Genomic DNA, 15,631 nt, shown 5'->3' on the forward strand with positions numbered 1-15,631 from the left:
AGTAAGAATTCTTCCAACATTGAACTTGCCTTTATGAACTCAACAAGGAAGGACTTTCCAAAACATTTATGTCAGTACTTCTGATAGTTTTCGACTATCGACTTTTCATATCAAGGACTATCTTTTCGAGATAGAAGTGGATGTAAATACTGTAAACTTGTATATAGTGTACAAAAGATAGACTCTTTCTCAAGATTCCTAATTCATTTGCTTCAAGTTAAATTTCATTTTTATTTGTGTAAATAGTGTATTTTGCATTTGAAGCGAATAATAAAGTTGTGTTTTGTAAATCTCAACCTTGGTTACAACAGAGGTTAATTCTAAAACTGTTTACAAAACAATGGATTCCATTAGACTGGCTATTTAAACAATTCAGTTCTAAAAATAAGCTAAAATAAAGATTTAAAACCTAATCGTAAGGTGACGGCACTATTTGTACGTTGGTCACATTGCTTTGAGATTTGAGGAAGCCGAAAGGAATTCTGGCGTGCATTGTTTATTTGTTCTCGTGAATGTCATTGTCATTTGTGATCAGTGAAACAGGAGTAGCCGTGATTGCAGTAGCTGTTAGCTGGCTAATGTGTGTGTGTTTAAATGCCATTGTAGTGTAGTGTTGCTGTGCAAGTGTTCAGTAGATAAAACTACGGTACCATAATAGTTTAAATAACATTGTAAATTCTACCTTCAGTTTTAAGTGTCGTTTTAATATCTTCATTCGTGTGTTTAGTACTTACCTGCCCATTTGAAAACTAAATGTTACAGTCTTAATTTAGGAAGACAAGGAAGATGAATTCTGTAAATAGTATTTTAAGTAGTGACGGAAATTTAAGTTTTGAACATAGGATAGAATTAAAGAAATTAGGGCCTCCTCGACAGAATTTAAATATTGCACAAGAACAGAAGGGTTACAAGAACAAAAATGCATATACTAGGAAATTCAGTCCGTCACTTTATAAGCAGGCTGATTGGCTGTGCGGATGTGAGATAAGGAATGCGTTCTTCTGTTACTCTTGTTTAGCAATGAATGTCGTTGACGCTCCATGGACATCAGTCGGGGTATCAGACATAAAACACCTAGGTGAAAAAGTGAAAAAGCATAAAATGAGCGAGAAACATATAAACGCTGGTATTGAATTTGCTATGCTTGGTAGAGTAGATATTCGATGCCAATTAGACAGTGCATACAGACTTAAAATTAAACAATCAAATGAACAGGTTTCAAAGAATCGATACATTCTTAGTAAATTAATTGATGCTATTAAGTTCTGTGGGAAGTTTGAACTAGCGCTCAGGGGCCACGATGAGACATACACGTCTGATAACCCAGGCATTTTTCGAGGTTTAGTCAATTTAATGTCAGAGCTAGACAGCACACTGAAAGAACATATCGAAAGAGCAAATAACAGAGTATTTGTTGGGTTATCTAATACCATACAGAACGAGCTTCTGAATTCAATCTATGCCGTGTGTCATCAAATGATTTCGGAAGAAATCTCTCAAACAAATTTTGTGGCAATTCAAGTTGATGAAACCACCGATTGTTCCACCTTATCTCAACTCGTTTTTGTTGTACGGTACGAGCTGGGTAGCAAAATAAATGAAAGATTCATTAGTTTTGTGTCGCCTGATAATCACTCAGCAGAAGGCATTACCTCTGCAGTATTCCAGGAGTTGGAAAAACTTAAGCTGGACCAAACTCCGGACAAAGTCATCGCGCAGACATACGACGGCCATTCAGTAATGAGTGGAAGGCAGACTGGCGTTCAAGCAAGGGTCAAGGTCGTTTACAAAAACGCTCATTTTGTGCACTGCTACGCGCATCAATTAAATTTAATTGTTGAGCGATGTGCTACTCAGAATAAGCAGGTCAGGATCTTTTTTAGTAATTTAGAAGGGTTTTCATCATTTTTTTCAAAATCTGCGAAACGAACTGCTGTTTTGGACGAAGTGGTAAAAAGGCGCATCCCAAAAAATGCCGCCACAAGGTGGAACTTCAAGGCACGATGTGTAAGTACGGTTTTTATGTACAGAAATGAAATATCGGAGTGTCTCGAGAAGATCGCCGATGATAATAATGACTATTCGACAGTGAGAAAAGCTGTAGGCCTAAGGAATCTACTGAAGGATCCCGATTTTCTATTCTGGCTAGAGCTATTCTCTAAAGTTATGCCTCACTGTGACTTTCTATTCAACGAGCTTCAGCACCGCGAAATTGATAGTATAAAAGCTCAAAAAAGTATATCTGATTTCAAATTATCGGTGCAACGAGTCAGAAACTCTCTCGATTACGACCATCACTGGCTTAATGGCACAGACACCACCGATGGAAATCCAGCAGGCTCAAGTCAGAAACGCGCACGGTTTGAAGATAATAGAAAGATTGCAGTGAGAGAGGTGTGCGATGTTATTTTATCCGGGATAGAGGACCGTTTTTTGTTCAGTGACCATCTGTCTGTTGCCAAACTTTTCCAGCCTAGTTTATTTCCGAGGTATAGGATACTGTTCCCGCAAACTGAATTTGAAATTGCTGCTAGATTATTTCCTATTAACCAAATTGAACTAAGGCATGAACTCTCAGTTTTATACGGCAGAAGTGATTTTGCTAACGCTTCAGGTGCCCTAACTCTTCTGACATGCATTTGTGATAACAACCTGGAAGTACTTCTTCCCGAGTCAATTAAGTTATTACGAATTATTTGTACAATTCCCATGACAACGTCAGAAAATGAAAGGTGCTTCTCTACGCTGAAAAGGATTAAGTCGTTCACTAGGAATACCATGGAGGAAGATCGACTTAACGCGCTTGCTATGTGCTCCATCGAGAAACAGCTGTTGGCAGTTCCTAACTTCAACGAACGTGTCATCAACCACTTCGCAGAGCAGAAGGAAAGGAGAATGGATTTTGTATACAAGCAAGTCAGCTAAGGTATCGTTACCTACTTTCTTGTATTATTTTCATGTGTATCTTCATCCCGTCATTATCATCATCATCAAAGTACGAACTGTATACTTATAATAACAATTGACTGACATTTCGTAATCTACTAGAATTGTTTTTCGGATACAGTTGTTGAGTTTTCTTGTTAGTGATGTTCGCTTAGAAGTCTTCACACTTCACTTCACTTCCCTACATGTGTTGTAATATATTAGCCTATGTTTTTTTTGAACCTCAACCTGAAAAGTATATCGAGTCGTGAATTTAGTAGTTTTGTGAACATAAGTATATGTTTATTGTCGATGTTTTAAGGATATGTAGATTGTAATGCTTCCGGATTTGCGATGCTTTATGTTTCTACTTTTTTCCGCTTCGCGATATTATCTGATTTTCGCTACGTGATCGTTCTGCCTCGGAAGAAGATACATACAGTATTTAGCCAGTGTCATCGGATTATTATTATTATTATTATTATTATTATTATATTTCATCTACAATTATCGTGGTGCTGGACAGTGAAAACTGGGCCGTTGGAGAGGGGGGGGGGGGGGGGGGGGGGAGGAGATGACGGCACAGCCCTGCCAGAGTAAAATGTCACGAACCGCCACTGCTCCCCAGCACAATCTCAATTTTCTGTGTGTGAGAAACAAGTCCCTAAAGGGTTGCTTCTTACCTTTTATCTCATTCTCGAGGACCATAGCTGCATCGCTGACTTGGGATGAGAGCGAGTTGACTGGTTGAGTCGCCTCCAGTTCCATATGCTCTTCGTCGAAAGTCATGAGGTCAGGAAGAGGTTCCAATTTCTCCTGCTCTGGTGTGCTGATTGGTTTTTTCACCAACAGCCGTGTCACACTATCCTGCCACCCAGCCTACAAATAAGAGTAAAAGATCTGAGCATATAAAACTTGTAAATGGCCAATAATAATAATAATAATAATAATAATAATAATAATAATAATAATAATAATAATAATAATAATAACAATAACAAGGTCGATCATGTGCAGAACAAATATGGAACTTGAAGACGATATTAAGGATTCGCCGAAGTGCCAGCACGATCGTCACCTTTGTGGATTTTAAGAAGGCGTATGACTCTGTGGGCAGACAGACAGTATTTGATACCCTAGAAGAACTCAGAGTGGACAAGAAGACCAGAGCACTTATCCAGCAGACCCTCACAAGTACGACCTCTAAAGTGAAATTCCTTGGAGAAATCTCTGAGCCTTTTGAAATATGTACGGGCGTTCGTCAAGGTGACAGCATCTCCCCTATTCTGTTTAACTTAGTTCTAGACAAAGTTATTAGAGAGTGGGAAAAGGATATCAAGGGTGTGAACATCGGAAATTTGGGAAGCAAGGTCAATGTGAAATGTTTAGCATTTGCTGATGATCTCGCAATCATTACTAAGACCAAGGATGAAACAAGGTATGCCATACAGAGACTACACAATATAGCATCAAAGGCAGGCCTCCAGATATCCTACGAGAAAACCAAGTACATGGAAAATCTACGTCAAAATAGCAAAAGAACTCCGCTAGAGATGGAAAACGGCACAATTTCACAGGTGCCCTCCTTCAAATACCTTGGAGAAATTATACTACCATCAGGATTAGACAGTAGTGCCAATGTAGAAAGAAACACCAAACTACATAAGGCATACAGACTGACGTGGAATTACTACAACAAAAGAGTCATATCACGTAATGCAAAATTACGACACTACAAGACAGTTGTATTGCCCGAAGCTTTATATGCCTCAGAAACCACATGCTTAGGTGGTCACTCTAAAATTACAGAAATTGAAAAGCAGGAGCGGAAAATTCTCAGGAAAATTTATGGTCCTACGAGAGAAAATGGAATGTGGATTAAGAGGAAAACAGCGGACCTCTACTCCTTCACCGACAGGTTTACTGATGCTGTACGGAAAAGGCGCCTTAATTTCTATGGCCATATCTACAGAATGAACAGCGACAGACTAACTAAAAGATTATTCAAAGTAATCAACTAAAAAAGAAGGTCAAAATAAAATGGCTAGAAGAAACTAAGGCGGACCTCCAAGAAATAAATATTACAGACGACATCGTGGAAAATCGTGGAGCTTTTAGAACCAAAGTAGCTAATCATAAATTTAGGGAGAAACCAAAAAAGACAACTGGTAGGAAGTGGTCGACAGAACGCAAGATGCAACACAGTGCATTCATGAAGAGATTTTGGGAGGATAAGAAGGCACAAACCATCAAACCAACTATCAAGTTCAAACGCGCTCTATGAATGGGCATAACGAAGGAAGAGAAGAGAAGAATAATAATAATACACAAACTCGGAGCTCACTTCTATGGTCACAAGCCCACGATGGATGGACGACTCTCAAAGGAAAAAACATTTAACAATTTTGTCTCAAAACCAAAAACAACAAATTCCTGGTATATTATCATCAAGAAAAAATCGAAGATATGGACCTACGACAAATAAGACCATTCCGGAATAAGCAACATGACTTCTGGCACTTTCCAAGATGAGAAAACTACAATTAGTGCAAAATAGGTTGGATGAACGCAGTGCTAATGGAACCCAGCTGGATCAAACGATAAATGATTAAACACCAGAATATATTATGAAACTTACTGTGGTCGCTATTTGGCCAATTGACGAATAATAAAAATAGTTTTATACCCAACAGACTATTTTCACAGTTCTCAGAGATTTCAAGGTGCTGGAAATTTTGCCCATTATGAGTTACGGAATGTATGTTCAGTCCTCAGCCCTAAGGCTTGTTGGATCCTCAACAGCTCTGCTATCAGCTGCATAGATGGCCTAGGCATCATTGAAGAGGCATACTAGGGAAATGAGGAGTGATAAGTGTCATTAAATGTAGCAATTAATTTCTATGGTATATGCTACCATGTGCACCCATTATGTTGCGAAATAATAATAATAATAATAATAATAATAATAATAATAATAATAATAATAATAATAATAATAATAATAATTCCAAATACTTGTTTTGGCATTCTGTGCAGGTGCCCAAACAATCAGACTATTCCGACACTCTCAGAGTGCCATTTTTAATGTCTTGTTTTAGTCGACCAGATGGCAGAGCATTAATTTTGTAGTTACCCCTGTGGATCAGTAGTGGTACATAAACCTCTGCACCCATAGATCACAGATCATACTGAGCAGAGGCAGTTGGATGTTTGAAGCGCGGAAAAAATCCACTCGTTTTCCAAGCTGTACGATGTTGGATATAGATCTCTGACAACATATTTGGTATTTATTAGACAAAATTAATTAACACTTTTGTAGCCAATGTCAACACAGGCGTCACACCCCATACCAAATATTTCCACCACTGACCTCTTATCTGTGCATTACCGAGTGAGTTGGATGGCCAGTTACGGGCGCACAGCTGTGAGCTTGCATTCAGAAGATAGGGGGTTCAAACCACACTGTCAGCAGCCCTGAAGATGGTTTTTCGTGGTTTCCCATTTTCACACCAGGTAAATGCTGTACCTTAAATAAGGCCACGCCTGCTTCCTTCATATTCCTAGCCCTTTCTTATCCCATCATTGCCATAAGACCTACCTGTGTTGGTGCAACATTTTTTTTTTTTTTTGATAGGGGCTTTACGTCGCACCGACACAGATAGGTCTTATGGCGACGATGGGATGGGAAAGGCCTAGGAGTTGGAAGGAAGCGGCCATGGCCTTAATTAAGATACAGCCCCAGCATTTGCCTGGTGTGAAAATGGGAAACCACGGAAAACCATCTTCAGGGCTGCCGATAGTGGGATTCGAACCTACTATCTCCCGGATGCAAGCTCACAGCCGCGCGCCTCTACACGCACGGCCTACTCGCCCGGTGGTGCAACATTAAGCTACTTAGTAAAAGTAAGAAATTTCATTTTGTCCGTATTGAACTGAGATTACAATAATTAAATAATTAAGGTCCACCAATTCAATACAATAATAATATTGCCTAGATGTATTTACAACATTCTATATTGTTTTCAGGACTAGGTTCGACGCATTTTTCGCGTCATCTTCAGCTATATAAAAATTAGAAAACAGGCAATTGTATAAGTCACGTAATACATCTTAATTACTACATAAGGTAAAAACCTTATGACGTCTACCTTAAAGCAATAACACATAATAAAACCTTTAAGATACAATGTTTAACTGTTCTTTCTTTCTTGTCCAACGAGTTGAGAACTTGTGAAACAACTATATTAGATATTATATAACCATTCTCATAATAATTCCTGTCACTGTGGACATACAGTACTAGGTTCGAGGTAGTTGGTTTGTGATCAACAATGGTAAAATAGCCTGTTCTTTAAAACATTTTGCATTAATTTAATTAATGTTAATTATACTGTGTCTCACATGAAGCCATCTTATAATAATCTGGATGTATAGCTGAATATGGTTTGAGTATGATGTTATTCTACTATATTTAAAGGCCTTTGAGGTGGAAACATATACATAGATTCTTAAGATGTAATCAGAAATTACATCTCACATCTTAAGGATCTATTTGTATGTTTATATGTTTTTCTAAGTTAGTTTCATAACCAAGAAAGAGCAGCAGCAATTGCAAGTCTTTGAGAATAATATAGAAAAATATTTGGCCCATGGTTTGATCCTATCACTCAAAGCTCACAGAAAAGATCTAATCTCTCTCAACAACACACTATAATGGGTGTGATAGAATCCAACAGACTGTGCTGGGCTTGACATGTACTGAGGACGCAGGATAAAAGAGCACGAGTAGATCTATACAAGGGATCTCTTAATGGGAAAAGATCTCCAGGAAGACCCCGAAGCACCTGGAAGAAAGAGATCAACAAGGTATACCGGACCCTCCAAATTGATAACTGGGACAAGCGAGCTCTAGATGAAAAAGGATGGAAGAGGATTGCAAGATTGGCACAGGAACTTCACATCCCTCACGGAGTGAGTGAGTGAGTGAGTTTCAGCAGAGTGAAGAACTTAACAGTTATAAAATAACCGAGTTGAGACTGGAAAGAGATGGCTCAGATATTACAAAAAAAACAATGCACAGAAGTATTATGAAAGTAATTCAAATGATAATCCATTAAGCAAAAAAGTTTTACAGTACCCAAGTATCAGTTACAGATATCTGAGCAGTGGCAAAACATGTTAGCGTTCAGCCATTGATCATCTACCTATTTCAACACTTCATTCTCACTAATAACTCACAGCAATGGAGTTAACTGTTCTCAGTAAAACCAACAACTGGACAGATTAGACTGCAAAGAGAACCCATACTTTGTCCACCAGGGTTGTTTTATATGGTAACATTAACAGATGATGTGCTATGAATTCTCCTGATCTACAGTGATTCACCAACCTTAGCCCAGCCCTAAGCAGACTTTAACACGGGATCATCCAATTAATGCAGAACCACAGTTGAGGCCACAGTGGTAAGCTATCACTTCCCAACAACTGGGCAATTCCAGAGCAAGCTAAAGTGATTGCCTGATAAATTTTAATGCACCACACCCCTAATTTTAGTCATTTTTACAAAAATGTTTATGTTGCACCGAAACAGATACGTCTTATGGTGATGACGGGATAGGCTTAGGAGTTGGAAGAAAGCAGCTGTGGCCGTAATTAAGGTACAGCCTCAGCATTTGCCCGATTTTAAAATGGGAAACAACAGAACACCATCTCCAGGGCTGCCGACAGTGGAGCTCGAACCCACTACCTCCCAGACGCAAGCTCACAGCTGCGCGCCACTAACCGCACGGCCAACTCGCCCGGTAATTTTTCGTCACAAAGAGAGGTTCCTCGTGGAGCAGATTAGGTTTTCCAGCATTCCATTGTTGGCCATTTTGAGAATTTACATATCAATATAAGTGAAACCATAGTTTGTCTGAGAAGAGAATGAGACTGGCATCAATTTCTCTGTAACACACTTTATTAAAAATCCATTCACTAAATCTAATCCTAGACACAGGATCACCAAGATTAACTTCTTACGTCACAGTACATTTATAGGCTTTTAACTTCACAGCCCTTTGTACGGAACATAAGAAATTCCTGTTTGCTGAAGAAGACAGATGATGATGCTTGTTGTTTAAAGGGGCCTAACATCGAGGTCATCGGCCCCTAATGGTACGAAATGAAATAACGAAAAGTTCAAATTCATTCACTGACCAAAATAAAACAAAAAATGTCATGAATAATGAATGGATGGACATAACCCCCCCCCCCCCCCACCAAAAAAAAAAAAAGGGAAAAAGTGGATCAGAATCAAAAAGAGATCGTAAATAATAGTATTACAGACCAAGGGACCCCTTATAAAGCACAATGATGCTTGATGACTAAAGGAGTGCGAAATCCACGTCTAAGGCCCCACAGAGTGGTACATGTCGCGAGTAAAGTAGAACCATAGTATTTGTCATGTTGGGATACTAATCAAAAGTAGCGAAGACTCAAGGTGTTCCACACAAAATGGTACTACTCACAAGTATTGTACATCGTACAAGTAACGCAGACCTATGGTGTTTCTCACACAATGGCGCCACTCATAACCAACGCAAACCGATAAGGTTCCTCACCTAGGTGTACTAACCACAGCGACTCGCACTATTCCGTGGTGTTCCTCACATAGTGGGTACCAATCACAGGCAACGCTGACCCACGGTGCCGCTCACATGGGTACGACGCACGGGTACTGGAAACCACCAGGCCAGGCTCTTTACTGCTACTAATCACAAACCTACTTCGTACCTAATATAGTGGTACTACGCGCAAGTACAGGCAACTCATGGTGTTCCCCGCGTGATGGTACGAATCAAAAGTAGTTCCATGGTTCTAATTCAATCATCCCTTGGTCGCCCCTTTTAGTTGCCTCTCACAACAGGCAGGGGATACCAAGGGTGTATTATTCATCTGCGTCCCCCACCCACAGGGGGTAAAGAGAGAGAGAAAAGAAGAAGAAAGAAGGGATCCGTCACTTCGAAAACTGAAGTAACGGACGAAGAAAGGCAAGGGCCACGAAGGGCGTGAAAATGAAAGACTCCCTAGGCCTCAAATGCTCTAATACCGTCGGGGTCGGAAAAGAACAAGAATTGGCCAAGGGAGGTCGGACGGGATAGGCGAAAATGAGGAGCCTGGCACAAGTAAGTGAAAGCAATGCCTAGACTCAGCTAAGGGCCCCGTGGTCGCCAATCCACATTCCCAAGTTGAGAGCCCCTTGGGCCCCTTTTAGTCACCTCTTACGACAGGCAGGGGATACCGTGGGTGTATTCTTCATCTGCGTCCCCCACCCACAGGGGGTGCTGAAGAAGACATTTAAGAGATTTTCTGGGAGAATTTTTCAGGTACTATCCAATGTCCAAGATTTTCTTCTGTTAGCACTCTGTCGCTTTTTTTGTCGCTTATCATTATTGTTTCCCATTTCAACAATATATTAACTAATCTATGAACCGTCCCACTACTTGGAACTCTACGAGCAGGGAATTCCTATACAAGGTGTCTGGGTTAAAGGTATAAAATTTTATATCTTGAGAAGTAGTGGAGATATTTAGTTGCGGTTTGTTTCTACAAGTAGGGTAACTCAAAATGTTTGTTTACATACCTAATAAACCTCGATATGTGCACCATTAGTGGCGTGACAAACATCTACTCTGTATTCCACTTCTCACCAAGTGTTCTGCAGCATTATAGGCGTAACATTTGCAATAGCTGCACGAATGCGATGATGCAGATCTGGAAGATCACGAACTGGTGTCTGGTACACTTGATTTTTGACAAACCCCCACAGGAAAAATGAAGAGGCATAATGTCGGGGCTTCTAGGGGGCCAAGCAATCGATGGACTACCTCTCCCAATCCAGCGATCTGGGAACTCCTGATCGAGAAATCCCTCACAACGTCCGCATAATGGCATGGTGCACCATCTTGCTGAAAGATCACGTCACAAGGAACTTGTGGCACAACACTGCTCCAACATGTCTAGGTAACGTGTTCCATTAACTGTAGGCTCCACGAAGAAGAATGGGCCAATAACCCTGTCCTTCAACAATCCACACCACACATTAACTTTCGGAGAGTCCTGTTCCAATTCTATCACTATGCGGGTGGGGGGTTCAGATCCCCATGTGTGGCAATTGTGCTTGTTTACTGTGCCGAAAATATGCAATGTAGCCTTGTCCGAGAAACAGACTGAATCAAGGAATGCCTCGTTTCCATCAATTTTTCCCAGAATTGTCTCCACAAATGCCTTCCGTAGCGGCCTGTCCTGAGGTTTGATTTTCTGACAAAGCTGCAGTTTGCACGCCCGTAGGCACAACCTTTAGTGGACAACATCGTGTACAGTCGAACGAGGCAACTGTAATTGCCTACTTGCTTGTCGAATTGACTTAGAGGGCTCCACTTGAAGGACTCGTGGTTTAAATCAACAGTAGCCTCTGAAACTGCGTACTTGGCGTGGCGGCCCGGCATCGATAGCAAGATCCCAGAATCTCTAAGGCGCCTGTCCCATTTCATGATTGTTACGTAAGTGGGAACATCATCAGTTGGTAACAGTCCATACTCATGCTGAAATCTACGTTGTACTAGTGTAACGGATTTTATCTCCATGAGCGAAAGCACAGAGAACACCTCATGCTGTGGAGTCAACATGGTTATGATGCAGTTACGCGCATGCACATGTGGTACCACCACCACTGCAAGCGAACACAGAAAACATTTTGAGTTACCCTAGTTGTAGAAACAAACCGCCAATAAATATCTCCATTATTTCTCAAGTTAACCCGGATACCTTGTATTATCATTTTCTATTTATTGTCATTTCACTTTTTATACGAGTGTTGGTCTCACTGTAACACGAAACAAACTGTGTTGGGAGACAAAGCCAGGACCTGCAGTTCCGGCAGGCTCTCCTCCCTCCCTGGCAGATGTGGACTTAGTCACTCCCAGCTACCGTTCTGGTTCTAAGATAACTGAGTGACGTAGTATAACGCAAGATCTTCACATTGACGAGGTCATAAATAAGGATTTCAGATCTCTTCATATTGTAATAAGGACGTAGAGAGAGGTTGTATTAATCTCTTGTAAGACCCCAATTAGAGAACGGTTCCAATGTTTAGGAAGCACACCAGGATTACTTGATCTCAGAACTGGGGAAGATCCAAAGCACGATTTGTTCTGAGTGATTTCTGACAAAAGAGTAGTGTTACAAAAATGTTACAATCCTTGGGCTGGGAAGACTTGGGAATAAGGCAACAAGCTGCTCGACTAAGTGGTATGTTCTAAGACATCAGTGGAGAGATGATGTGGAATGACGTTAGTAGACAAATAAGCCTGAGTGGAGCGGAGCTGGCCCCGTGGTGTAGGGGTAGCGTGCCTGCCTCTCGCCCGGAGGCCCCGGGATCGATTCCCGGCCAGGTCAGGAATTTTTCTCTCGACCTGAGGGCTGGTTCGAAGTCCACTCAGCCTACGTGATTAGAACTGAGGAGCTATCCGACAGTGAAATAGCGGCCCCGGTCTCGAAAGCCCAGAATAATGGCCGAGAGGATGTGCTGTGCTGGCCACATGCCCACTCATAATCTGCAGGATTTCGGGCTGAGCAGTGGTCGGTGGGCAGGCCAAGGCCCTTTCAAGGGCGTGTTAAGTGCCGGGGGGGAAGAAGCTTTTAAATGTAGGAAAGATCATAATATGAAGATAAAGTTGGAATATAAGAGGACAAATTTGGGCAAATATCAGTTTATAGAAAGAGGAATCAGAGACTGGAATAATTAACCAACAGATATTCGATAAATTTTAAACTTCTTTGAATAATTTAGAAAAGACTAGGTAAAGAACTGATAGAGAATCTCCCACCTGAGCGACAGCCTTAAAAGCTGATCAGTGGTAAATGAATGAATGAAAAAAAAAACCCTTCTCAGGCCCATGAAGTCATCTTGCAAACAACTTGACAGCCAACTTTGTATAGTAATAATTTTCTTGTTTTTACATCTCACCAACTACTTTTGATGGTTTTCAGAGATGCCGAGGTGCCAAAAGTTTGTTCCGCAGGAGTTCTTTTACCTGCCAGCGTATCTACCGACACGAGGCTGGCGATTTGAGCACCTTCAAACACCACCGGACTGAGCCAGGATCGAGCCTGCCAAGTTGGGGTCCGAAGACCAGTGCCTCATCCGTCTGAGCCACTCAGCCTGGCAGTTTGTATAGTAAGTAGAACATTATTACAATGGACACAGCCAGAAACATAACTTCTTTCTCTGTTTCTATTATCTTTGCATAGATGTATTTCACTTAATACAACAGTACTTACCTGTTTGGCAAACTGTTTGGGAGCATATGATTTCATGAAGGTGTTGGTGAGAACTTTCCTAGCTGCCTCCAGTTTCAGTTCCAAGTCTGCCTGTGATAAATTGTAGAGCAAGGCTAATGCTCCAGCATATCCTGCACTGTTATCTGTGGAGGAGAGAAAAATATTGTGATATTTTGCATTTTTCTATGTATTTCTGAACTTAAGTGGGTGAAACAAGAAAATTTTACATACCAAAGTACGGGAAGTTGTGTGGTAAATTTCCCCCTTAGATACTATCTGCATCTGACGAAAAGTTACAGCAGCTTGTAGGTAAAACACGAGTAACCGATACTAGATTCTTAGCTACAAACATCAGTCATGATAGACAATGAATATATCCATATTCATTATCAAACTGATCATTATGCAGTACATACAGTAAATGTGGGTTATTTTTCTTTTTTTTTGTTTTTTTACAATTGGCTTTACATCACACCGACACAGATAGGTCTCATAGCGACAATGGGATAGGAAAGGCCTAGGAGTTGGAAGCGACCATGGCCTTAATCAACATACAGCCCCAATATTTGCTTGGTGTCAAAATGGGAAACCACGGAAAACCACCTTCAGGACTGCCGACAGTGGGGTTCGAACCCACTATCTCCTGAATTTTTATTTATTTATTCATTCATGTCAGAAATACAAAATATGAAATATAAAAACATTTTTTTTTAAAGAAGCATGAAATGGACATAAGTACATAAATACGTGTTCATCAAGTCACTTCAAACAGTTCCCGCTCAAAACTTAGACACTTCGAGAGTACTTGAAGTAGTTTGAGTCGAATCACTGAGCTGGCACTGAGTTGTGTTGGAATGTTCTCCTGTTGTGTCCAGCCGTTTGCTTGTGTGCTTGTTGGGAGCGTGCCGAGCACTGCGCCAGCTTCCAACGGATCATAATTTATGTACACCAAATCAAACCGATGTTCTCACCATTTTACTTCAAAAAATTGAACAATTAAACCTACAAGACAAATCAATTAAACCTACAAGACAAATCTGATGTCGACAAGCACTCAATTATAATGATAAGAAGATTTCAACTTGTTTTACCGAAGTTTGCATCACTTAAAACATGTTAAAAAAACACGCACATGTTTTAATATTGAACTGTATAATTCTTGAAGTGTTTGTAAATTGAGCATCAGGGTCATACCAGTGACACTTAATGCTATCACACTAGAGACCATGACCAATTTATGCATTATTCGATAGAATAGATCCAATGTATTCAAGAACAGTGCAAATTAACTTTTAGACATAATTTTAAACCTGAAACTTTATAAGTCTAATCTGATGCAACTTTATTACGAACTGTATTATATAGCTTTAGAAATGAGTCTTTCTTCTTCATCATCCATTCCCTTTTCCAGATTCTCTCTGGGTAGGGTAGTGTACCTAAGCCCTCCACCTTACTCGATGTTTCCACCACTCCTCTTCTAGTACTTTATTGCTATTGACTCCCCTATTTGCGATACAGTCCACAACAGAGCTCCTCCATCTCATTTTTTTTGCTAGTAGCTTTACTATATAAGTAATAATAATAACAACAACGTAAACGTTTCCACCTTTTCAATACTAAAATATATTCACAAAATTATAAATTACACGGTACTAGTTTCGACCCATCCAGGGGTCATCATCAGCCGTATTGGAGCAAAGATCACTTTTGGCGAATACGGCTGATGATGACCCCTGGATGGGTCGAAACTAGTACCGTGTAATTTATAATTTTGTGAATATATTTTAGTATTGAAAAGGTGGAAACGTTTACGTTGTTATTATTATTACTTATATATTATTCTCAGTTCAATACGGACCAAAAACATGAAATTCATAACCATTAATAGTAGCTTTACGTCGCACCGACACTGATAGGTCTTATGGCGACGATGGGACAGGGAAGAGCTAGGAATTGGAAAGAAGCGGCTGTGGCCTTAATTAAGGTACAGCCCCAGCATTTTCCTGGTGTGAAAATGGGAAACCACGGAAAACCATCTTCAGGGCTGCCGACAGTGGAGTTCGAACCTATTATCTCCCGAATACTGGATACTGGCCGCACTTAAGCGACTGCAGCTATCGAACTCGGTCCATCTCATTCTAGGCCGTCCCCTAGGCCCCTTTGCAGTCTCTGTATCCATGAATGTTCTCTTTACTAAACTCTCTCCTGACATTCTCATCATGTGTCCAAAAGACTTAGAAATAAGTAGTGTTTTAAATATTATTGTATATATTGTTTTATCAAATACAGTTCTTCAGCAGCTGAAGATGGCTTCTAATAGAGACCAAAACCAGTACTGCTAAATGTGTTTGTGATGAAAATACATCAGAAATAAAACAAGTAT

At 40.4% G+C, this 15,631-nt stretch overlaps 1 protein-coding gene across 1 annotated transcript in view; it reads right to left on the reverse strand.

Annotated features, from left to right (window-relative positions):
* LOC136885056 (neurobeachin-like protein 1) overlaps positions 1-15,631 on the reverse strand; it is a 398,107-nt gene that overhangs the window by 289,064 nt on the left and 93,412 nt on the right. Inside the window, exons 23-24 of the mRNA XM_067157452.2 lie at positions 13,249-13,391; positions 3,609-3,804 (exon numbers count right to left, since the gene is read on the reverse strand). Coding sequence (XP_067013553.2) covers positions 3,609-3,804; positions 13,249-13,391 — 339 coding nt within the window. The remainder of the gene's footprint in view (positions 1-3,608; positions 3,805-13,248; positions 13,392-15,631) is intronic.

The sequence above is a fragment of the Anabrus simplex genome, chromosome 13, assembly GCF_040414725.1.
Source record: "Anabrus simplex isolate iqAnaSimp1 chromosome 13, ASM4041472v1, whole genome shotgun sequence".
NCBI lineage: Eukaryota > Metazoa > Arthropoda > Insecta > Orthoptera > Tettigoniidae > Anabrus > Anabrus simplex.